Raw genomic sequence first — 24,525 nt, 5'->3', positions numbered from 1 at the left:
TCCCATACCACTAGGACTGCCCCCTCCTTTTTAAGTTAATTTAACTGTAAAGTATTTTATTTCACAAGCCCTTTAGACTTGGGTCCTCGGGCTGTTTCCAAATGGGAATTCTGTTTTTGTTTTGCCCTATTCAGTCATTTAGAGGCAGTACACTTTCACAATCTCTATAAAAAGTCAAGGACACCATGCCTAACAGACTAAATCTCTGGCAATAAAAATTTGAAAACAGCTTTTGTTTTTTTCCACTTGTAAGGCAGGTTATCAACTGTCGGGATGTTCTTTGAAGGTAACTTTGATTTCTGGGGGGAAGCCTTAGGAAAAGTAAAGCTCGTCTTTCAGAAGATTAACATTGATCTTTAAAATCTAAAATAAAAATAATGCAAGTATGTAATGCCCACTCTGCTCAGGTACTTGCTTGCCACCGTGCTGGTGCTTTCTTGGTGTGAAGGAGGATGCAGGTGGGGCCGTGAGCGGGCACTGGGTGACCTGTGCAGGTCAGGGGGCCTGGTCCCTGCGGAGAGGGCGTCTGTGGGCCTCGTTTTCCCCGTGTGTCAAATGCCGTGGTTGGGCTAACTCCTCTCGAAGCTCCCTCTGACTTTGGAGTTTTCAGTTTTTCTGAAATATTTAAATACTTCCCTAACTAGCCACAGAGGGCGCCATCCTTCCTACTGCTGGAGCCGCTGTGAGGGAGTGCAGCCCAGGGAGCCTGGAAGCAGGCTTCTGAGCGCCTCCTCTTTGCGGCTTTGCTTTTCCTTTAAGTGAACTTTTGTAACAACGGTAACAGACATATATTCCAGTCTAAGCGATAGGATATTTTCCACACCTCAGTAAGTTAGCATCTGCATCGTATCCAGGTAGTAATTTTCTACCCATGTCATCCTTCTGGTGTGCAGTCCAGGTCTGGGAATAAGAAAAGGCCGTTTCCATCCTTCTGCACTCAGACCAGGCACTTTAGTCCTTAGGTCCACACCCAGCCTTATTCACACTTGGGATTCAGTTGTCATGCGCTGAATTGTTTTGCTTCCGCGCAGCTTACAACAGAGCGGAAGCCTCAAGTTCACAGAGGATGGCAGAGCTTTCAGTACTGCTCTTACAGTGGTAGAGGATCTGCTGGCCAGTGGAAATCCAAGAAGGAGGCAAAAACAAATTTAAAAACAACAGAAAACTGTATGATGGCCCAGAATAGCCATAGCCTTTCCAAAGGATGACCACTGTCATTGAGAAAAGTTTAAATTTTGTTTATCGCCTCTGTTAAATGCTATAGTAACATTTCACGGTATTTCTGTACCGGTGGTTCTCCAGCCTTTCCTGGCATCAGAATCGCCCTGAAGCCTGCCGGCCCCGCCCCAAGTCCCTATTTCCTGGATCAGGGGTGGGGCCAGAGCCTTACTTCTAACAGCTTCTCTAGTGATGTTGGTGCAGCTGGTCCTGGGACCACACTTTGAGTGCCACTGTCCTACATAAAATCATCTTCAGTGTTGTTTAAAATCATAAGTGTAAATTTCCTGTAATTAACTTAACGTGTAAAGCTCATTGCTTACTACGTAATTATTTCCAAAATATCTTCATTTTGTATCATCCTCCCCATAGCCCCCTCCTAAGGGAAGCTAAGGTCATGGGATATTTTCGCTTTCAAATACATAATCCTCTGTGCCATTCCCCCCTATGAGAGTCTGCTCTCAGTTTCTTCAATGCAGAGAAACTCCAAATATTTGTGATTCTTCCATTTTTGAATTCATTTGTTTCTACTTTCATTCTGTCTTATTCTTAATTTTATTTGGTTATCGTTTTACTATTGGAACCCAAAGCTTAGTTTTACTTTTTTTTTAGATTACTAATGAACTTAATGCTCTTTTCCTGAGCATAGGTCATAAATTCCTCTCTGTCACACACACCCTACAAAATTCAAAAGGTTATATGACGCTGTATAGTTAAAAAAAAGAGTTTCTCTCCTACCTCTGTTTCCCAGCCACCCACTTCCCCTCCTTGGAGGCATCGACTGTTAGTAATTTCTTGACATACATGCAGTCTTTATTATTTACCAGTTTTGTATTTGTGAATTTGCCTAGTTGCTAGAATTTATTTATAACCTCAAAATCAGCACTCCTGGGGCTTTCATGGTCATTTGAGGACATGCGCAGAACATCACAAATCAGAGTCTCCTACCCACGTGTTCCCAGCTGAGGTCAGACAAGGGGGTGGCCTGCTTTCTCATTTCAGCTCCTACGTAAATAAGTATCTTTTTTGCCATCTATTTAGTGCCGTGTTTTTTGTGTTTTTGTGCTTTTTGGGGGTGATTTTGCTGTTTAAATGGCCCCCAGGCCTAGTGCTGAAGTGCTGTCTAGTGTCCCTGAGAGCAGGAAGGCTGTGACATGCCTTGTGGGGAAAATGTGTGTGTGAGATGAACTTCGTTCAGGCGTGAGCTACGGTGCAGTTGGCTGTGAGGTCAGTGTTAATGAATCAACCGTATATATTACATAAGATGTCTTTAAACAGAAAGACACATAAGCCAAGGTTATGTACTGATGAGTTGGCAAAAATGTGAGCAGGGCCTCTCAGGACACTAAGTCTCTCTCCCTGAGGAGCAGTGGTTCAGTGTCCATTGATTCGGTGTTCTCAGGGATGTTCTAGATCAGAACTACCTTGAAAAACGAGAATTGGCTGTGTATTATTTTCACTGTTTTCATGACCCAGGTATTTTGCAATTTGAATTCAATGCTTTCATGTACTAGCTAATCCTTAAAACTTAAAAAACTTACAGAAAAATGCAGAGCTATGTGTTTTACAGGGGATTTTAGCAGAGAGCACAATATAATCAGGACTGATTGTGGCTGATTAGGGCGGATGGAACCTGGCATGTAGGCCTAAATTTTACTCTTCTGCCATCTTGCCACGATGTTCAGAGTATGACTTAGCAGGCACACGACAGACAGCCTTCTCTGCATTAAGAATTAAGGAGTGTTGTTTGATTTCCACCCTTGTAAATGACTTGCTGAGTGAACCTCAGTGCTGTGCTTTGACTTTTATCATTAGGTCTGCTGTGGGGAGAGGATCAGGCAGTTGAAATATCACTGTGAGTTATGGAGTAGTGTCTTCTCTTAGTGATATGGAAATATACAACATGGATATTCCTAGTGGCGTTTACTTGTTTGACTTGGGAAAGCATTCTTTTTAAGGACAGAAGCATTGTCCCCGTCCTCCAGTAGCTTACGATCTAACAGCTGGAGCAGCATCCTGATTGATGGGTGCAGTGAGTGTTTTATGTGCTTTTGGGGAAGAGAGAAGAGATGGGTCAGTTCCGTCTGAACAGAGTGTGAAGGGTAAGACCTGGTTTCATAGAGATAAAACGTCTCTGGAATTACGGATCACGTCAATGGGAAGATGTGTTTCGGTTTGAAAAGAAATCTCGCCAGGAGCTTCTCAGGACTGTATCTGTTGAAAAAAGCAAAGTTGGCTGGTGTTTATCAGGAAAGGACAAGCAGTGGAAATGGCAGGGGCAGCCTGGGACCGGGTGAGAGGCAGACGGCCTGGGCTTGGACCCTGATGCAGTCTTCAGTTGGCAGGCACAGCGCTGGGCACATTAGTTTATGTCTGTCATAGTGCCGTCAAGAGGATTAAATGAAAGAAGAAGAATAAAGAAAAGGCTTCGGAGAGGAGGTGATGTTATGTCGCCATTTGTAGGTAGTGTTTCAGGCTATTAGCATCTACTTAATAATTGTGGAGCTACCAACTATACTTCAATAACATGTAAGAATAAATAAATACAGAAACAAATAAAAAACTAATTGTGGAGCTAAGGGCTGGCGAAGCCTTTGTGTGCTAGAAAGACTCTTTCCTCCACTGTAGCCAAGACTCCAGGATTTTATATGCAGCGACTTTGTTTGGAGGATCTTAGATAAAATCATTTTATTTAGAATATTTAGGAGAGCAGAATTTTTAACCTGGAGGCTACGTCTTCTATGTAACAGTAATATTTCTAATTACCTAAAATAGTTTTTAATATGCAGTTTAGTGAGTTGATTTAAAACAAGTTTTAATTTTACTTGCCATAGCCATTCGGCTTGCTAAGTATTTCTGGGCGAATACTTTAGTCTTTTTCATTAACTGAGTTATTTCTTATTTAAAGACTATTCTGTACACGTACATTAGTAGGGTGATCACACATTATTTTAAATGCTGAATTTAGTGGATAATTAATTATGCTGTCATTCTCCAAATGTGTAATATGTGGAATGACTATAAATACCTTTCATTAGAAACAAAAATAAATGATGACTAGTAGGTTGACCTAAGTTGAGATTAGCCAGCAGTTTTGATGTTTCACTTGACTTTGATGAGACGCTAAAGAGCATTAAGGAAGAGTTTGGTATATTTGTTTTATAGTGTTTGTGTGTATTATTTTTTATATGCATGAGAGGAATTTTTTCCCTGGCATATTTAGGAAAGTATTCATTCATACTAATGGGTATTGGTAACATGAACTTAATTTTAACTCGTGATATGTTTCTTAAGTGAAAATTTGTGAAAGAGTGGTTGGGAGTCTAACTACGATTCCAAATGGTGACATCTTTAGATACTTATTAACCAGCCTTCAAGTTAATTTTGTGGGGTCTTTTGTCTGCAGTCATTCCCTCACGCACGTGCTTAATTACAGATGTCAACCCTTTGACTTACGACAGCAGAACTGATTGCTCTTGGAACTGAGTACAGTGACTTGTGTTTTTACAAACCTTTAAAAAGTTGTGTTTTTCCATTTGTTTCTGTGTCCATCATAAGAGATTTTTCTCTTGAGTACTCCTCCATTCTTGAATAATTAAGAAGTTTCCAGCACGACAGAACACTTTCCAATCTCTCATTCTTGAAAACACGGCATTTATGAGCAGAGAATGGTACTGCTTGTCATTTCTCCACTGAATTATAGTGATGAAAAGACATCTCTTCTGAATGGGAACGTGGCCTTGTATGTTCACATAATGATTGTCTGTAGAATTGCTTTCCTCACTCCTTTTTTTCCCCCTTAGACTTAATTTTTTTTTCCCCCTTAGACTTAATTTTAATCAGAGACATTATCTACACAAAAGGTGCCTATTACCAAAGAAGGCTGTGGTGGCAGGGGCTTTCTCGGGGTCTCTGATCGGTTGGCCCTAGCCCTGTCCCTTGTCGGGCCTGCCCTCTGAGCGGAGCTGCCAGGCTCTTGCGTCACTGTCTTGACAAGTGGTGTGCGCATTTATACAGCAGCTGGGCCTTGTCAACCCGTGGAAGCCATGTGCCCCTGGCCGCAAAGTCCAGTGCCAATTTTGTGCTGGTGGCTTTAAGCCATGCCTTAAATACGTTGCTGAAACCGATGGTGGATAAATAGTCACTGGAGGGAAGAACTGCGTTCATTCGCGTGAAGTAAGAGCATTTGTGAATGGTAAAGGGCTGCTGGTATTTCTGAGCAGTAGACCCTCCTGCTTTCTGGAGCTACAGCTTTCTGCCTTGGGGGCTTCCCTTTTGTTACTCACATGCTCCTGAATCAATCAGAAAAATGCATCTCCGTGGTAAATCTTTAGAGGAAAGAGTTTATGTATACTTTATTCTCTTCAGTGTTAAAGTACCCAAAGTACAAAAGCAAAGTTGTTGGTATCAGTGCCCACAATCGTAGCTAGGAATTAGGCACACCAGATGCTGGGAAAAATGATAATTGTGTCCAAATGGACAAAACTCAAGGAAAGAGTATGGGACGCTCTTAGTATAACTGTGTGTTAAAACATTCTCCTAGGCATTTCATGTTACTGCAAGGTACTGATTTCAAAGCGCAGTGTCCGTTTGACCCTCTATTGGCTTTTTTCTAGTGGGAGAGATGTATATGTCCACAGATGCTTACCACTAGGTTCATTTGGCATGAAACGTGTGACTATTTCTATGTTAAACATCTAGGTAATTTATATTGGCTTCAACCAAGCCAGCAGGAGATAAGTTTTCCTGGTGCCCAGTTAGTTAAAGTGTTTGTAGAAAGAGTATCTTCTGTTCTTCTGCACGTCCACACTGGACTCTCGGTGGTCTTATTCATTGTGTATCGCACAAGACCCCTCCCAGAATAAGCCCCTAGTTATCCTCCAAGGTAGAGCTAGCCAGATAATGTGTGGCCTCATCTCTGAGGACTGGCTTCATGTGCACGTGGCCCTTTTCCTCATGGTTCCACTCTCCTGAGGACAGAACTCTGGCCGGGCCATCAGGACCGGGCCTGGGCTTGTAAGACCTTTGCCCTATTTGACCGAGTTTCAACTGCACTCTTGGCTTCTTTAACTCCTTTGGTTTAGGTTATGTAAACATTATGTAGCCTAATCTTCTCTGTTTCTCTAAAATGTATAAATATTTTGATATAGATTTTCCTGAATTCAGAGCTGGCTTCTACCAACGTAACGTGATATATTTTATCTCGCCACCATATTAAATTACATTTCCCTTCTGATTAATGTCACCTATGAGTTAGGAGAGGCGAAAACACTTTAATTGAACCCAATTACTGTTTTGTCATGTAATTAAAATTCCAGAAAGCCTGTTAACGTACCCATATTGATACAGCAGAATTAAAGAAAATGCTATTTATGGAAGGACCCAAAATCCTAGGGTCACTCCTTAACAGGTAGGTGCCTGAGAAGTGAAACATGGTGTGTGTCCTGGGAAGGAAGCCAAGAGGGGGCAGGAAAGGTGGTTGTGTTCACCCAGAGCTATATCTGAATAAATATTCTGCTCGGCCATGAAAGTTTTTAAAGGGAAGTAATCTCAGTTAATCATTGAGATGGTGGGTCGCAGTCATCACCATCCCCCACTGTCTGCAGGCTTGGGTGCAGGCCTGTTGACTTGTGATTTTTCTTTAGATGCTGTTTCGTTCACATAAGTTTGTTCGTGAGATTACTGAAACGGAAGCTAGGGGAGAGATCTGGTCATCTGTTAATTAATTATTCTTCATTTCTAGTCCTCTGATCTACGGAAGGAACCAACAGGTTAGGCAAGGTATTGTGTGGTCAAAAGATTTGAAAGGTGTGCTAGGGCCTGCGGTGAGTAGAGCGTGGGGGTGCCTGATTTAAGGTTAGGGACAGGACAAAAGGGCCTCTTCCCCGTAGAGAGCTCTTTCCTGCCTAAAGTTGCTTACAGCCTTACTTTTCAACTTCTTGTGCAAAGTAGTATTTTTAACATTTGCCCACTCAACAGCGTGACATCTGTAACGGAGCCTGGTGACCAAGGAATTTTATGTCCCTGAAGAACAAGTATACAGTCATCACACAGTAAAATAAAACTGCTTGCTGTAGTTAACGGATTCCTGAAGTTCCAAGACCTGAAAGAACTCAGCCTTGAAATGCTATTTCTGCAGCTGCTAATGCTGGAAATGAGGCTGATAAATCAACACTAAGAAATGCTTGGCACTGACTTTGGACCACAATGAGGTTTGACTGTGAACCCGCAGAGAAGACATTGAAGAATTTCATGTCACTAACGAAGAGATTATCCACATTTCTCTTCTGCTGGAAGTTGATCAGCCAGTGTAGTAAATAAGTTGAATAAAAGCTGAATTTGGTAATGTTGCACCTCTTTGTGCATTCCTTGAATGAAGGCGGAATTGCTGGAACGGTATTAAATTCAGACAAGCGTGAGGAGAGCAGTGATGAGGATGAGGGTGACGTCATGAATGTAGGTGTGATAGTGGGGTTTACAGTAAGGAATATATCTGTGGTCTTCTTCCATTGTTCCTAGCACGGGGCTCCTAAAACCCTTCTGACTGTAATCTGTAACGCATAGGGGCATTCTTCTGTTATAATGTCAGTTTTATTCTCAGTTCCTGAAAAATGTGTCTGTTGTTATTCATAGAACAAGCCCTTTTCTACTACCCCTGAGTTTATGTTAATGAGGGTAGAAACCCATATTAAAGTGTCAGGAGACAAAGAGCCTTTCTAAAGGCCATGTGCGGGGTGGGGGGGCATCATTTGAGAATGATGTTCCAGGCCCATCATCAGATGCCCAGGTTGCGGCTGACGACCACCGCGGTGATAGCCATGCTGTTGTACTTCTCTGAGGTCCTCTCGCAGCCCCGTACAATGAGCTGCGCATGTAGCATAGGTAGTAGCTTAGACTGAACTAAACTTTAGTGACTATTTTCCTTAGAAATAAGAAAGATTTTTCCTTACTAAAAGACAGCGTAACGTTTTAGCTTTAACGTGTATTAAAGATTTCATTGACGGGTACCATTGAGAAACATCTGTTTGGCATAAGAGCCAGTATTATCAATTTCCTAGAAAATCTAAACGTCTTGGGGGAAAAAAGCATTGACTGATTGGCACTGTGCTTCTGACAGTTGATTTATAGCTAGGGAAAGGAATTTGGAAAGGCAAAGAAGTTTTTTATATGCCAAGCATTTCATCTGTGGAAAACGAAGAATGTTGCCCACCGTCCAGTTCTACAAGTATCATGTCATTAGCCACTGCAGTTGCTGACCTGTCCAGTGGTTAAGGCTCCACGCTCCCAGTGCAGGGGGCATGGGTTCGATCTCTGGTCAGGGAAAATTCCACATGCCATGCAGCCAAAAAAAAATTACAATACAGTACACCCTGGAGGGAATTCAGGGTGAAGATCACAATGAAGCACTCTGTGTGCCGGGAAAACAGGCAATATTTTGGGCCTCTCGGCCCTTAGATAGTTAGAAATATTTCAGGAGAAATTTTTTTTTAATGCTAACCATCATCTGAACCTCAGCAAGTCATAGTATTTATTTATTTATTTTTGGCTGTGTTGGGTCTTGGTTTCAGTGCGAGGGCTTTCTCTAGTTGTGGCAAGCGGGGGCCGCTCTTCATCGCAGTGCGCAGGCCTCACTGTCGCGGCCTCTCTTGTTGCTGAGCACAGGCTCCAGACGCACAGGCTCAGTAGTTGTGGCTCACGGGCCTAGTTGCTCCGCGGCATGTGGGATCTTCCCAGACCAGGGCTCGAACCCGTGTCCCCTGCATTAGCAGGCAGATTCTCAACCACTGCGTCACCAGGGACGCCCCCAGGTGAAATTTTTTATGAACTGTATTCTTGCATCTTCCCTTACTTAGAAAAGCACTTAAAGTTCATTAACTGAACTAATATTCCTTGTGACTAGTGGTAACCTCGTAGCGAGGTGTATGCTTGATTGCACGTACCCCTTCACCAAAATTGCGTATATATTGGCTTCTCCCTCTGCTTAGAAGCAGTTTCTCAGAGTCACTTGAGAGAATGTCTCCTGGACCACAGTCCTCAGTAAGTCCTCAGATAAAACTGAAACTCACAGCTCTCACGTTGTGCATTTCCTTCCGAAGTGGACACCTGTGTTGTTAAAAGTAATCTCTTACCTGGTCACTGAATGCAGTTAATTAAACTACAGCAGCGTTACGTTTATATTGGCATTATTCTTTTGTTTGTTTGTTTTTTTGTTATTGTTTTTTAACACCTTTATTGGAGTATAATTGCTTTACAATGGTGTGTTAGTTTCTGCTGTATAAGAAAGTGAACCAGCTATACATATACATACATCCCCATATCTCCTCCCTCTTAAGTCTCCCTCCCACCCTCCCTATCCCACCCCTCCAGGCGGTCACAAAGCACCGAGCTGATCTCCTTGTGCTATGCAGCTGCTTCCCACTAGCTATCTATTTTACATTTGGTAGTGTATATATGTCCATATATTGGCATTATTCTTGATACAATTATGAGTGGGTTTAATACAACCTATTACAATGGCTAGAACTCAACTCGCCATATTTTTAAATAACTTTTTCTTATAATAATTCAACTATTTCAAAATAACAGGTTTAATAAAAAATGTAATAGATGTCCATTTAGAAAATTTAGAACTATAAAAATAGAAAATAAGGACCAGGGATTATAGCCATTGAATCTTACATAGTTCTTCCACGGTTTCTAAATATAGTAAGTGTGTATTTATATATATATATATTTACATAGTTAAGATCATATCATACATTTTTATTTTCTATTTATCACTTTGTAAGTATGTAGTTATGTCATTAAAGCTCTTTGTAGCCATTATACTTTATGACTGTACAATGTTTTACTGTATGGTTCTACTATAATTTACTTAATATCCCCCTCTCTGGGGAAAGTTTATGTTGTTTGTAATTTTTCTGTATTATAAATCACACTGTAATGAAACTTCCTTGTGTTTCACTTCTGTCTTAATTTACATTATTTCTTGTGATAATTCCTTGAAGGGTAGTTACCGTGCCAAAGGGTATGAACAGGCTTGAGTCTCTTGCTAGTGCTAAATGGCTGCCCAGAAAGGCTGCACCAGTAGCACAGGGAACAGCCTTTTTAGAGACATTTTCTTTGCATTCAGCAGGAGCAAAAACACTCTTTGCCTGCTCTTTTTGAGCAATAGTTAATGGAAATTGGCTGTTTCCCTGCCATTATTTAGTCCAGTACAGTATATAAGCTGTGTGTTAACTGGGCCCAGCTTCATTTTTCTGGGTAGATGCTGTTTCAGCCCTGTCTCTGCAGGTTAATGGGACGCACCTGATCTCTTTTGCGTGGCCGTAACCACATGTGGGTCACATTTGGCCCTTTCCGGTAAGCTAACTGTGCCTTAGAGAAATTACCACTAATTAGTTTCTCCTTTACACACAAGACTGAGGGAGATTGAAGGAAGGACTGTTTAAACCGCTGCAAAATTCATTCATTCTAACAGACAAAATAACATTTACTTGGTGAATGTTGAGATTGTACAGAATATTTTTCTTTATAAGTCTAAAGCTTTCCTTGGGAGATCGGGGTCATCTATTGAAAGTTCCCTTAACTTCCTTTCTTTCGGTCTCAGAAGTTTTAAAATATTTTTAATCCATTTTCTCATTGGTAACCTCCTTCATTTTTATATGTTCCATTCATGTAAACCCGTTATAATCTGACTTCTGTCTTCACCCAGCCATTGAAATTGCCCTGTTGATGGTCATCTTGTCAAATAGTTCTTTACTTTGCCCCCTGCCTAACATCTTTGCTACATTTGATCCTGTTGGCCAATTTCCTTTCCATCCTTTTCTGTTTTCCCACTTTCTCTTCTCCCTTCCTCTTCTGCCTGGTGTCAGGTGTAGTGCTAGCCTCTGAGTGCGCGGTCATTTGGGAAAGAGAGGGGTTGTGTGTCTTCTACTCTCAAGAACCACATAGTCTAGCAGGAAGACAGACAGTTGGTAATAATACAGCATATTAAGAATTGTATATACAGTGGCACTTGGTTCAGAAATAACCTTGGTTTCCTTCTAGAAACTTCCTGTCCTAGGTTCTGTGAGAACCCTTTGGTTCTTTTACTCTTTATATATCCTTCTTAAAGAGGATAATTGCCAAGAGCTCTGTCTTTTGCCCATTTCTGCTGTTACTCTCACTTTCCAATGGGTTCTTTGCTTACGACATTAACTCTTACCTCTATACAAACAAATCCCAAGGTCTCCATTGCTAGTACTGAGCTCTTACCTTATTTGCAAACCTCAGACTGGGTCCTAGAAATTGTAAGATGGGTCTGTCACCCGTACTTAACTTCAACACGTCCAAAGTTGTTTCCCTCTCGAACCAAAGACACACATGTGGAAATCATTTGGGCAAACAAACAAATAAAATTCATCCCGTGTTCTCTGTCCCAGTGGTATTGCTTTCTCTGTTACCTGGTCTCTAGAAGACTATGGGCCATTTTTAGCCTTTAATTCAACTTATCTTGTGTCTTACGTACTAGACAATGAGTTGACTGCATTATGAACAGGATGCGGTGTAATCCTTTTACTATGAGGTAGGTATTATTTTCTGTATCTATACATGAGAAGCTTGAGGGCCGAAAAAAGTCAAATGCTGTGTCCAAGGATAATACACAGAGTGCCCAAGGGGCCGGCCTAGGGTTACAGCCCATGGGTGTCTCTGCTCGGTGTGGCCTTTGCCCGTGATGTTGTACTGACTCTTTTCACGGTCTGTCTCACTATCGCGTCTGTGCCAAAGTTAACACATGTAATATTCACATTTGTACGTTTGTTACTTTCAGCGGCTCTATAATCCACATATATTTGTGACCAGAAGGTATTCTTAGTAATGTGGAAGAACTTTTCAGTGAGTTAAGCTAAAACACGGCTCAGCCAACTTTTTCTGTAAAGGACAAGATAATAAGTATTTTAGGCCTTGAGGGCGGTACAGTCAACTATTCAGCTCTGACTTTGTAGTGGAAAAGCCTCCACAGACAATATGTAAACAAATGGGCATCACTGGGTTCTTCCAAACATTATTTTCAAAAACAGGGCATGGGCAGTTTTGGCCCGCGGGTCCTGAGTTGAATGGTATTTCATTTCCACCATCGAAGCGAATGTGTTTCCTTTGATTTATTCATGTGTGTATTTAAAATGCACTGAGGTATAATCTAAGTTGCTCAGTTAAGGTAGAAGTTAAGATAGGTAATTACGGAGAAGTAATTTGAATGTAACAGTCTTGGGTCTGTTTTGACTGAGAAATAATTGAGTTGCTCAGAGTTCTGAACTTTGTTCACAGGTAGATGTATGAGTTTTTGCAAGTTACAAGATCTAATTGAGGCCCAGATTCTTTGTAAAATAATAAGAGTAATACTTGCCTCACAGAGTTGTTGGAAGGGTGAAATGGAAAACCACTTTCCATAGAGGCAGGACCATGGTCGGCATTATCTTTCTGGGTCTCCTGTATTTCCCAGATGGACTTTCTCACAGAGAAACTTGACAGAGGAAAGAAGAAAGGCATTTACTTTTCAGATGGCAGTGGGAAATCTAGCATAGTCATTATTCTCTCTCTGTAAGAGATGATAATAAGAAAAAACAAATTGTTTTGGGTGGGGAGAAATGACAGATGAGGGCTGAGCAGATAGATTAAAAAGTCTGAAAACAAGGACAAGAAAAGTAAACTTTCCTTAGCAAGCTAGGGGTGGGGTCAGGAGGACCAAGAAAGGACGTGTGGATGGGGCACCTCGACGGGAGCAGAGCCTGGGGGTGCAGGTGGGCATGGGCACGTGTGGAGCAGAAACAGAAGAAAGGGGGGTCGGCAGCCCATGAATACGGCCTCAGGAGCACCTTCCCTGGAAGAATCCTGAGCTTGGTAACAGCACACGGCTTTGGAAGGGAGAGACGCTTGTCGTGTCTTGCCAAGGGCGCTGAGCTGGGTCGCTGACAACCGACCAGCGTGACTTAGTGCTGAGACGCAGGAGGCGGCATGGGCATATTTAAAATTTATATCCACTGCAGTGACAGGCCGCTGAGCACTGTGGAGGGAGGAAGATGGATTTCCGCTGAAGTGCAGCCAAAAACACTTTTCGCAACAGCTCTGACAAAATAGTGCCATAAATGAATAAACCCAGAGAGTTTCTGGGTATCTTTGAGAGCTTCTAACGTGACGGCCGTCTCAGACCAAGGGGCTCTCCCCAGGTTTCACGTGTGATTTAACTCAGATCTGGGAGGTCTCGGTTCCATAAGCTGAGTGGGCTGTGCTGCTGGGTACATACCGGCTGTGCTTTGGATGGTCGCTTGGAGCAATGTCATTCCCTCCTAATGCAGTTTATTAGCATGAGGTTAGGTATTTTCTTGGTATGATTGCAGAGTCCTGGAAGTCAAATCACTACCTGGTTGTATGCTTTATAGTTAGACCAGTGGGTAAAAATGCCAAGTTTTAGAAGATGTTATTTGGCAGATTTAAGTTCATGGTAAATTTTTTATGAACCAAGGGATTTGACCTCTAAAGATCGTCATGCCTGAGATCCCCGAGTCAATTTAAACTTGCTCGTGGGCCAGCAGAGAAGTACCCAGAATCCTTCAGTGTTGTATTAGAGTTTGGGCCGCTATACCTGGATCTTTGTCATCTCATTTTTGATGTGAACAGCCTATGAGTGAGTTCCAGCTGTGAAATCTGGTCCTCTTATTAAATTCTGGGCATTAAAAAGAAGATCTGGTCAATTCGCTGTGTCCTGGCTGCTCTGCGTCTCTTCCCAAGTGAGTTTAGGTCTGCTGGTTTCCTGTGGGTGCCCAGTAGAAAGTTGCTCTTTTACAAAAGAGACATGTAATTGATGGGATCCTGCAATGGTATTAAGTTTAAATGACATGACCAGATGTGAGGACAGAAAAGATTTGCATCTATAAAAATAATTTCAGCTGTCCACTGGTATAGTCTATCACTCTGTGTAGTATTTCCTTAAGTTTTTCATTTTTATTTTATAAAAATCACATAAAAATAACGATTACCTAAATTGGTGTATTTTATTGGAAACATCCAAAAGGAAAGCATTGCTCACATCATCCTGTAATATGGTGAGCTAATCAGAAGTCACATGTTGTCAGGAGTGAGCAGAGCTTGGTGGTTACGAGGGTGAAATGGGCAGGATGGCGTTTCAGACATTCTCCTTCCATCCTTCAGAGACATGGATGTAATCATGGGCTTCCTTTAAGGAATGAGACCCCCAAAAGTAGTCAAAATAAAAGAAAGTCATGGGACTTCCCTGGTGGCGCAGTGGTGAAGAATCCACCTGCCAATGCAGGGGACACAGGTTCAAGCCCTGGTCTGGGAAGATCCCACATGCGTGGAGCAACTAAGCCCGCGAGCCACAACTACTGAGCCTGCGCTCTAGAGCCCGCGAGCCACAACTACTGAAGCCCGCACGCTGAGAGCCCGTGCTCCGCAACAAGAGAAGCCACTGCAGTGAGAAGCCCACGCACCGCAACGAAGAGTAGCCCCCGCTCACCACAACTAGAGCCCGCACGCAGCCAAAAACAAAACAAAATAAATAAAATAAATTAAAAAAGAAAGAAAGTCATCACGTTGATAGTTTTATTCAGCGTGAGGGGTCCGGGACGTGATGTGACCTGATAAGGGAAATTTTCTTTACACTCATGGATCTAAATGTCAGGGGAGGACAGCTAGAGATTAGGGATCTAAGCATGACGTCCGTGATTCTCTTGATGTAGAGCAGAGGGTATAAGCCTCTCTGGGCAGATTACCTTAATTGGCTGTTCTCTCTGAGTGGTGGAGGGGGAGGCAGACATCAGTAGAGTGGTGGGGAGCTGGTGGGGGATGGGGCCCTCCCGCCCCCGCCCCCTTACTTTCTGCAGGGTGAAACATGACTGGTGCTTATGTGTGTGCTCTTTCCAGAACCCGTGAAAGGAGTTGCTGCGATGGTTTGCTGGGCTCTCAGGAGAGCTGCCCATGTGCGCGTCCACCTGGCGAGGAAGGCCAGCGGGGTCTGCCGAGGCCCTGAGCATCAGGCCTCGGGCGCGAGGCCCGCTGCCCCGGAGCCCGCCACCCGGGGAGCCCTCGGGGCCCCGGGCGGCACGGTGGAGCTGCTGGGCAAGTCCTACCCCCAGGATGGCTACAGCAACCTGTCCCGCAAGGTCCTGTCCAGGGTCGGCAGGAACCTGCACAACCGGCCGCATCACCCGCTGTGGCTGATCAAGGAGAGGGTGAAGCAGCACTTCTACGCGCAGTACGTGCGCCGCTCGGGGACGCCCCTCTTCTCTGTCTACGACGACCTCTCCCCGGTGGTCACCACCTGGCAGAACTTCGACAGCCTGCTCGTCCCGGCCGACCACCCCAGCCGGAAGAAGGGCGACAGCTATTACCTGAACGCGACCCACATGCTGCGCGCGCACACGTCCGCGCACCAGTGGGACCTGCTGCGCGCGGGGCTAGACGCCTTCTTGGTGGTGGGCGACGTGTACCGGCGCGACCAGATCGACGCCCAGCACCACCCTGTGTTCCACCAGCTGGAGGCCGTGCGGCTCTTCTCCCGCCACCAGGTGAGTGCGGCCCCTCTGGGGCTTGGAGGACGGCCTGTGTGGTCTCGTGGAGGCCACTGTGGTTTATCTCAGCCAAGCCCCACGGGGTCCTTGACCGTGTTCTGCACCCGTGCGTTATCCATCCTGGGTGGCGTCCTCTGTGTAGGCGGAGCTCAGTGTTTTCTGGCTGATGTGTTGTGTCAGTAGCCGCAGAAATTGGCAGGCCTTTGTTTCCTTGTGTCTGTCCTTTTCCTTCCAGTCCCAACGTGCCTGTCTCTGGGTTTCTTCTTATGAGTGGGTAGTCAGTGGCTCACACTTACCCCTAATCCCGGATGACTCGAGATGCAGCCCTGAGACCCGTAGTCTGGTTACCCCACATCTCAGTTAGCGGAGGTTAATTACATGTTCCCAGAGTTAGGCACAAATGAATTTCTTAGGTAGCCCGGGGACTGGTGGTTTAGTGGCTGAGACTGTAAGCTGTCTTCTTGTCCCACACTCTTTCCTTACCGTCCCCTGCTTTACACCTGTGGGTGCTTTACAGTTTTTCTTTTTGAGACATTTTCATTATTGCTCTTCTTGAAGTATGTGTTTGGATGCATAGAGCCTTTTTGATCAGGAAATCTGATATTCTGGCCATTCTCAAAAGCACCCAACTCCTTGCATCTGTTAGCTGACATCCTAATATGTTGTGCGCAGCTTTTTTCTTTTTTTTTTGTGGCAATTTATGAATATTCCTTAAAGCTTGAGTCTATTTCCTAAAAAAGTGCAGTATCACTTGTCTTTCATTAACATATTTTAAAACCGTCTCCGTTTTTATGTGAGAAACAAATGGAATTAATGAGGCATTACTCCTGTAGTACCTCTTCCAAACACGTTCACTGAAACAGGGGGAATAATTGTCACAAAACTCCTTCCCACAAAACACCAGGTTAGTGGGTTGTCGGATATGAGCAGGAACAGTATAGGATCCTCAGGCTGGTGAGTAACCGCCGTGTGTTGTGTTAAATGAGTCGTGTTTTAGGAGAGAGGGCCGTTAGCTTCAGGATGTGCTGCCTTCCTGGGAATTCGTGATAATTCAGAAATAGGTATTAGCTTTACACAAAAGGCTACCCAGGCTCGATCCCAGAGCTGCTTGGATGAGCGCTTTTGCTACTAGGAAAAGCTGACTATTTTCTATGTTAGGAGTAATAACTATTAACAAGGATACAGATTTATTAGGAAACAAAAGGGAAATGGACAAAGACACGTCGAAGTCTGGGAAATATGACCAAGTGATGGAATGTCACCTACAGCTAATGAGCCAGCGGAGGTGTGACACCAGTGACAAGGTGTCCAGGTCACGGCAGTGGCAGGTACACAGCCCAGTTTATCTCATTACAAAAATGAGCAAGGACGGTGCTCCCTGGCTGGTAAGCCTGCAAGCCGTGGGAATGGCAGAGGAGAGGAGGCTGCGAGACACACACTGGTGTGTTAGTGGTGGAAAAAATCCAGGCTCCCTTAGATGGTGGGAAACAGGGAGTGGGTTCGGAATTAACCTCATCTCATTTCACACTTGTGCGGGGTCTGGTCCAGTTTAGCGGGGAGCAGGCGTGGCTCGTTTTCAGATGATGTGACTGTATATTCTGCTTCTAGTTAGAAAGATTACACACGCACACACGTACATGTATGTGTCTAAGAATATAGCTTGATAAAGTAATTCCACGTGCCGTGTTTCATTTACTCGTAATAAAAACGTGTGAGACAGATTATTTCCACTTCAACCACGAGGAATCTGAAGCCCCAGTAGGTTAGCGACTTGCCCAGTATTACCCAGCCAGCTGGTGGCAGAGTCAACCCTGAACTTCACCTGTTCTACTGTGGTCTGTTGCTTTTCATAGAGGAACTGCTTGGGACCCAAGCGGGGCTTTAGTTCCAGGAACGGTGAGGGGGAGAGAGGGGTGGAGTTTTGTGGATTCCTGGCCTCAGCTAAAGTGTTGGTACTAAGTCTGACCTAATCTTAAATCTCAAAAAAATTTGTTTCCTTCTTTCAGTTTATTACCCTATGAATAGGATTTTTTTCAATAGTTTTAATCATGCTACATATATAATTTATAAAACTATATTGTCATCTAAAGTTTTCCTGTTATTTCATAATCTCGGTAATCATTGTTTTCATCACTACATGGTATATTTCAGCAAGGAGGAAAGTGCATAGAGAGGTATGGGGTAAAGGAACAAGGATAAACACAGAAATGGATGAACTATGACAATGTATATTTTATTTAACTATTAATTGTGAATAAAACCCTTCTGTGTTTCGAGACAAGGTAAGATGTATCAGTATTCACAAATATAAATGTGTTAAATTTACCAATTTAAAGACATACATTATCAGACTGGACATTTTTCAATTAGAGAAACCTGAAGTAGAATCACACCAGAGGTTGAGAGTAAAGGGCAGGAAAATATATATCAAGCAAATACTTACTAAAGGAAATCTGGTAAAGCAATTATTAATATTAGATAGAATAGAATATATGGAAGAAGTATTAACTATGAATAAAGAGGGATAATACATCGACCAGGATGCTTTATGACTTAGGAATTTTAATGTGCCCAACATCATAGCTGTAATATAGAAACCAAAACTGAAGAAATAAAAGTTGAGTTTGACAAATTCATAGTCATAGTAGAAGATTTTAAATGACCTCAATCAAAAACCAATGGAGTAAGCAGACAAAATGAGTAAAGATACAGGAAATCTGAAAAATATGGTTAAGAGGCTTGATTATGTTTATGTTTAAAATGCTGTAACTGTGTGTGTGTGTGTGTGTGTGTGTGTGTATTTCTGTGTGTTTGGGCAGACAGACAGACATATACATAAATCTTGTACCCAAGAGCTGGAGGTATATAGTCACATGGAATAACTTAAAAAAATAAGGGGCTTCCCTAGTGGTTCGTTGGTTAATAATCCGCATGCCAATGCAGGAGACACGGGTTCGAGCCCTGGTCCGGGAAGATCCCACATGCCGAGGAGCAACTAAGCCCATGCGCCCCAACTACTGAGCCTGCGCTCTAGAGCCCGCGTGCCACAACTACTGAAGCCCGCATGCCTGGAGCCCGTGCTCCACAACAAGAGAAGCCACCGCAATGAGGAGCCCGTGCACCGCAACAAAGAGTAGCCCCTGCTTGCCGCAACTAGAGAAAGCCTGCGTGCAGCAACGAAGACCCAACGCAGCCAAAAATAAATAAATAAATAAATTTATTAAAAAAAAAACCATGTTGCCCATGTACTAGTTGACAGTTGAAGTCGTAAACAAATGTCAAAGAATCAGTAACATTAATAGAACCATGCCTGACTACAATGTAGTTGATGTAGAAAGCAGTAAGAAAAGGATAATAAAAGTTTCCATATCCTCAGCCATCTAAAAATTCACAACTATAGATTCATGGGTTAAAGAGAAATATTAGGATGTATCAAAAGTTACTTATCACTCACCAACAATGAAAATACTTCAAACTGCTCGGGCATGGGGGAAATAGTCACTTTATTATGTAGGAACTTGGTCAACCCACTTAAGTTGTACCATCACAGTTAACATTAATAAAGCAAAATGGACGGGATGCAGCTAAAAAAAAAGTACGGGCCATACATTTCGTTTTAAATATATTATTAAAAAAAATTAAAACCCTGCTAAAAGCAAACAACATTGTTCTCAAAAGTGGGAATTGGGTTGTATAGTTTTTAGTAGTCCCAAGTCTTAAAAAGCAGACACAGCACCTGGAATAGCAGAACCCCAAACCACAGACAACTCCCCAACACCCTGGCTGACAGCGTCTCGCTAAGCGCTTCACCGCTGGCTGGCAGATCTGCTCTGTGTCAGAAACTGAGGCGGTGGGGGAAGCCGGGGGCCGAGAAGAGGAGAACTTCCTTAGGAGTCTTCCAGAGAACAAACTGTGGGAACCAGATTGACTAGAGGGGTTTGACATTAAGTTCTGGTGGTAACACTGTTCACCAGTGGCCACTACCATCACAGAAAGTGGGGCAGCCAGACTTACGTGTCTCCTGATGGAAGAATACAATGCCACCTGTGAAGTCCTGCCAAAAACTTTGGACCTAAATCAGTTCAAATAGCTAGATACAACAACCAAATTTATAGGAGATACAGAGGACAGAGAAACACATTAAACGATACCATGTAGATGTGATAAGCAAAATCCAGCCTGGCGAAATTCTACAGCAATGTTCCTCAAGATGAGATCTGCATAATGAAATAAGTACAAGAATCAGAAGTAAGTGATTAGAAATGTTTAGACCGTCATAGTCAAGCCTGTTGTCAGAGGACTTCTGTGGCTCTGCATGCAGACTGGTCCAGGTGTTCCCAGATGCTCTTGGTGAGCTGCATGTGCTCAGTCTGGGTGGTGGTTTTGTGCAGTAACACCGTGTATCATTTCGAGACCGATTAGAAATCTAAAACTGTCTCTTTACCGTAGACAGTTTGAGAAGCACTGCTCTACAGGATAAATGATTCAGTTTCTTCAAATAAAAGCAAGGAAAACAAAAGGGGAAAACAGTAGATGGTGCCTATAGGTTAAAAGGACAGATCTCAGTCACTCACAATGTGTAGATCCTATCAAGAGAAAACACCTTTCAAGAAAAAAAGATTTGAGACCATTGGAAATTTGAACACCAACTGAATATTTGAATTTAAGGAGTTCTTTATTTTTACTTTTCTAAGGTATAACAATGGTAGTGTATTTTTATACAGTCATTCTCTTTCAGAGATACATATTGAAATACACGTGAGCAAAATGATGTCTGGATTTTCTTCAAAATAATGGGGGGTAGGTGTCTGGGGATGAATGTAAGAGGATTGGTCATGAATTGTCAATTATTGAAGCCGGGTGTTGGATACATGATGAAAACAACATTATCCTTTCTATTTTTGCATGTGTTTGAAATTTTCCTAATAAAAGTTCGAAGAAAAAGACTGAAGGAAAACATTGGGATCAGTCAGTCTGTCAATAAAAAAAAAAAATTTTGCTGAACATGAACTGGGATCCGGGGCTGTAAGAAGGTATCACACAGTCACGAGAAGGTCTCTGGTTTCACGGGGAAGACAACAGTTAAGATTAAAAAAATAACGGGAGGCGGGAGATACTAAACACTAGAGCGTGAGCACAGGTTACATTCAGTAGAAAACTGAAACCGATTAAATCTAGAATTAATAGCCTCTCTTCCATCATTCTGAGGTGATTTTACTGTGAGGTTTTATAAAATCTGAAAGACTTGTAGTCTTTCTCAAAAAATAGAAAAAGAGGGACCTATCAAACTCATTTCATGTTAGACTTGTTAATATATTAGATAAAAGAGATAATATTAGAGGTTTCATCTTTGTGAACACAGATTATTCTCATTTTTAATGAACAGATACAGAATTATTAAATGAAATGTTTGCAGATGTAATTTGTTGGAGTATTGTGTCCTACCACATTATTACTATGCGTGTATTACATTATATGATATTAACTGATGCAAGGGGAAAAAGCATGTGATCACCTCAGTAGATGTGGGAAAATCATTTGGTGGCATTTAATGTTTTAGGACGTTAAAAAAGCATTTGATGACATTAATATGATAAAAACTTTTAGCAAGCTAGGAACAGAAGGGAACTTCCTTAACATTACGAATGATATTTGTCAAGCACTCGCAGCATACATCATAATTAGTGGTGAATCATTATAAACAGTCCCATCAAATTAGCAACAATTCAGGGTTGCTTGCCATCACTGTGTGGGAGGTTCTAGTTTATGCAGTAAACCAGAAAGAGAAATGAAGATCTAAGCATTGGGAAACATGAGATAAAGCTGCCTCATTTATGGATGACATGATGGGCTACCTAGGAAATTGACTAGAATATCCAGATCAATTATTAGTGCTAATAAGAGAGTTCAGCAGTGCTGTTGGATACAAAGACAATATACAAAAATATATTTCTTATCTACCGGTAATAGCCAGTTAGAAAATAAAATGGAATAAAGATTTTACTCATAACATCAACCAAAACTTCGAAGAATCTAGGTGTCATTGTTGCAGAAGATGTTCAAGGTACTTGTAGATAAAATTATCAGATATTATTAAAAGACGTAAAGGAAGAAGAGACAAAGGAAAGGAAGGAGAGACAAAGGAGCGATATACCATGTTCCTAGATTCATGAAGATGACAGCTTTCCCAAAATCAATCTATAAATTCATCGTAAATCTAACAAAAATGTCTTCTGCGTGTTTTGGAGAAGTTGAAGGACTGATTTTCAAATTTATAGGAAGAGCCAGTTTACAAATAGCCAGAAAAAAATTTAAGAGCACCAGTGTAAGGGGACATGCCTTACCAAGCATCAAGCCTCATAATGCTCCAGTTATTAAGATGGTTTTGCATTGGCACAAGTTTAGTCAAATAGAGAACTTTGAAACAGCTCTCCTCATATTTGGGAGTTCGTTTTCATTATAAAATGGAAGTGATGTTAATAAGTGGGGAGATGATGGATTCCACATGAATTGCTCTGAGACAGTTGTCTGTAGAGGAAAGAACACTTGGTCTCTACCTCACACCAAATGCAAAATTCAACTCCGGATGGTTTCACAATCCATTTGTGAAAAGGAAGTCTTCAAAACTTGAGAAGAAAATACAAGAGATTATTGTTATCACCTTGGGGGTAGAACACAGTCTCTTAAATCGAGAATTCCTAAACAAGAAAAATCCTTAGTGGAAGAAAAACTTTAAAGTTGACTGCGTTAAGGTAAAACTTAACACCTAATAAAAGAATTCTTAAACGAAGTTAAAAGGCAAGCATCAGGCTGGGTGGAGAGATCTGCTAGGCATATAACTAACAAAGGATTCGTGTTGATCAAATATAAAGGTCTCAGTATGATAAAAAGAATCCAGTAGGAAAAAATCTGAAATACCAAGAGTTGGCCGATATGTGGAGCCGTGAGAACGCTCTGAGGGAGCATAAAACCCACACCTGGAGCCCCACTCTCAGGTGTATAGTTCAGCTGCGTCTTGAGTGCTTCTATCAGCAGATAGATGAGAATGTTCATAGCACTATCAATATGGTATGGTGTTCATATATTTGTGAAAATGAATAAATCACAACCAAATACATTAACATGAATGAATATAGAAAGTAGCATTAGGCAAAGAAAGTTTTAAAAGCTTACATTGTATGATTGCATTTATGGAAAGTTTAAGACATGGGCAGAGCTAACCAATATATTATTTTGGGGTTTGTGCATGTGTGGACAAGTTGTGGAAAGCAAGGGAATAATTTAAACATTAAGCTGGGTTGTTACCTCTACAAGGAGTGGGAGGGGATTGTGATCAGATACGGACATGCAAGGGGCTGCAAAGTTTTTGGTACTATTCTCTTTTCTGAAAATGGATATGGGTGGTGAGCAAACATGTATGTGCTTTTATTACTATTTAAAATGACATACATTTTTTATAAATCAATCGTGTAATTTTTTTTAAGAAAGAAAAATGGGCAAAGAACATTAACAGCCTGTTGATGGAAGAAGCATGAGATCAAGGATCAGTTTTATTGGTAAATAAGAAAATGCAAATTAAAGCAACCAGATATTCTTACAAACCGATTAGATTAGCAAAATTTAATAATCTTGACAATACCGCGTATCTAGAGGAACCATAAATCTTACACCCTTCGACGGGGAGTGTATGTAGTTGCCACCACTTTGTAGAGTTATTTGGTAGTTTTCCTTTTTTTTTTTTTTTCTTTCTTTCTTTCTCAAATTGTGCGCTCTGGCATTTTTCTTTTAAGTGTTACAAATAAAGGACAATGGGCTCTAATTGTGCATTGAGTACTTCACAGCAGTTAACATAAATAAGCTAGAGGTACCATGTCAACTTGGATGAGGTTTTAATAAAACGTTGAGAGAAGCAAATAAATTATGAGTGATACTAAACTAGGATATCTTTCTAATAGGTATTTCAAAATATGCCCAACAATACGTGCTCTCACTGTGCGCTTAGTCTGTGCTCCCTCCCTCTCTCTGCGTGCACTAGCTCCAGCTCCTCCTCAACACACACACATGCACGCACACCACAGCCACACAGTTTTTTTGTTACATAAATATGTAGGTACCACACAGTTTGTTACATAAATTTGTAGGTAGGTGTGAAAAAGGTACATGGGAACGATAAACACCGAAAGCAAGACAGTGATTTCCTGTGAGGTGAAGGCAGGGCGAGTGGTGGTGGCACAGACGTCATCAGTGTTTGCAAAGGAATCAAGATGTTATGGATTTTTGGAGCGTAGAAGGATCTCTGAGACTGAAAAGTTTGAGAACCACTGTTCTATAGCTTCGAAACTAAATTTTTGGAAAACATTTATTGAGACATTTATTTTTGCAAAAGATAGCAGATTTCATGTGTTTGCTGGACCCACTGGAGGGAGCCCATATGAATCCTGTACCCATTTAATCTGATTTAAATATATTAATTAAAAAGTACACACCTGGACCAGTGCTCGAAGAAGCTCCACTTTCCTTTGGTCTCCGGAGATGCCTGTCCTGTCTCGCTGGTGGTGCCCTGTTCAGGGGGCCTGCGAATGCACGGGGTGGGCAGGGGGTGGGCAGGAGGCAGACATTCTGCAGTTTACTCTCCACTCTTGGCTGCAGCGGCTTTGTTTCCTCCGTGTCTCTATCCCTGTTGGATGATTTCCTCTGGGTCAGTGTTATCCAGGGTCTATTACATACACTTGTGCAA

General features: G+C 42.1%; 1 protein-coding gene across 1 annotated transcript in view; it reads left to right on the top strand.

Annotated features, from left to right (window-relative positions):
* The window catches only part of FARS2 (phenylalanyl-tRNA synthetase 2, mitochondrial), a 354,930-nt gene that overhangs the window by 37,112 nt on the left and 293,293 nt on the right, over nt 1–24,525 (top strand). Inside the window, exon 2 of the mRNA XM_024738907.1 lies at nt 15,142–15,785. Coding sequence (XP_024594675.1) covers nt 15,165–15,785 — 621 coding nt within the window. The 5' untranslated portion in view covers nt 15,142–15,164. The remainder of the gene's footprint in view (nt 1–15,141; nt 15,786–24,525) is intronic.

Source organism: Neophocaena asiaeorientalis, unplaced genomic scaffold (genome assembly GCF_003031525.2).
Source record: "Neophocaena asiaeorientalis asiaeorientalis breed wild unplaced genomic scaffold, Neophocaena_asiaeorientalis_V1.1 scaffold307, whole genome shotgun sequence".
NCBI classification, from domain to species: domain Eukaryota; kingdom Metazoa; phylum Chordata; class Mammalia; order Artiodactyla; family Phocoenidae; genus Neophocaena; species Neophocaena asiaeorientalis.
The sequence above is the reverse complement of the archived record's forward strand: the minus strand, read 5'-3'. Positions and strand labels throughout refer to the sequence as shown.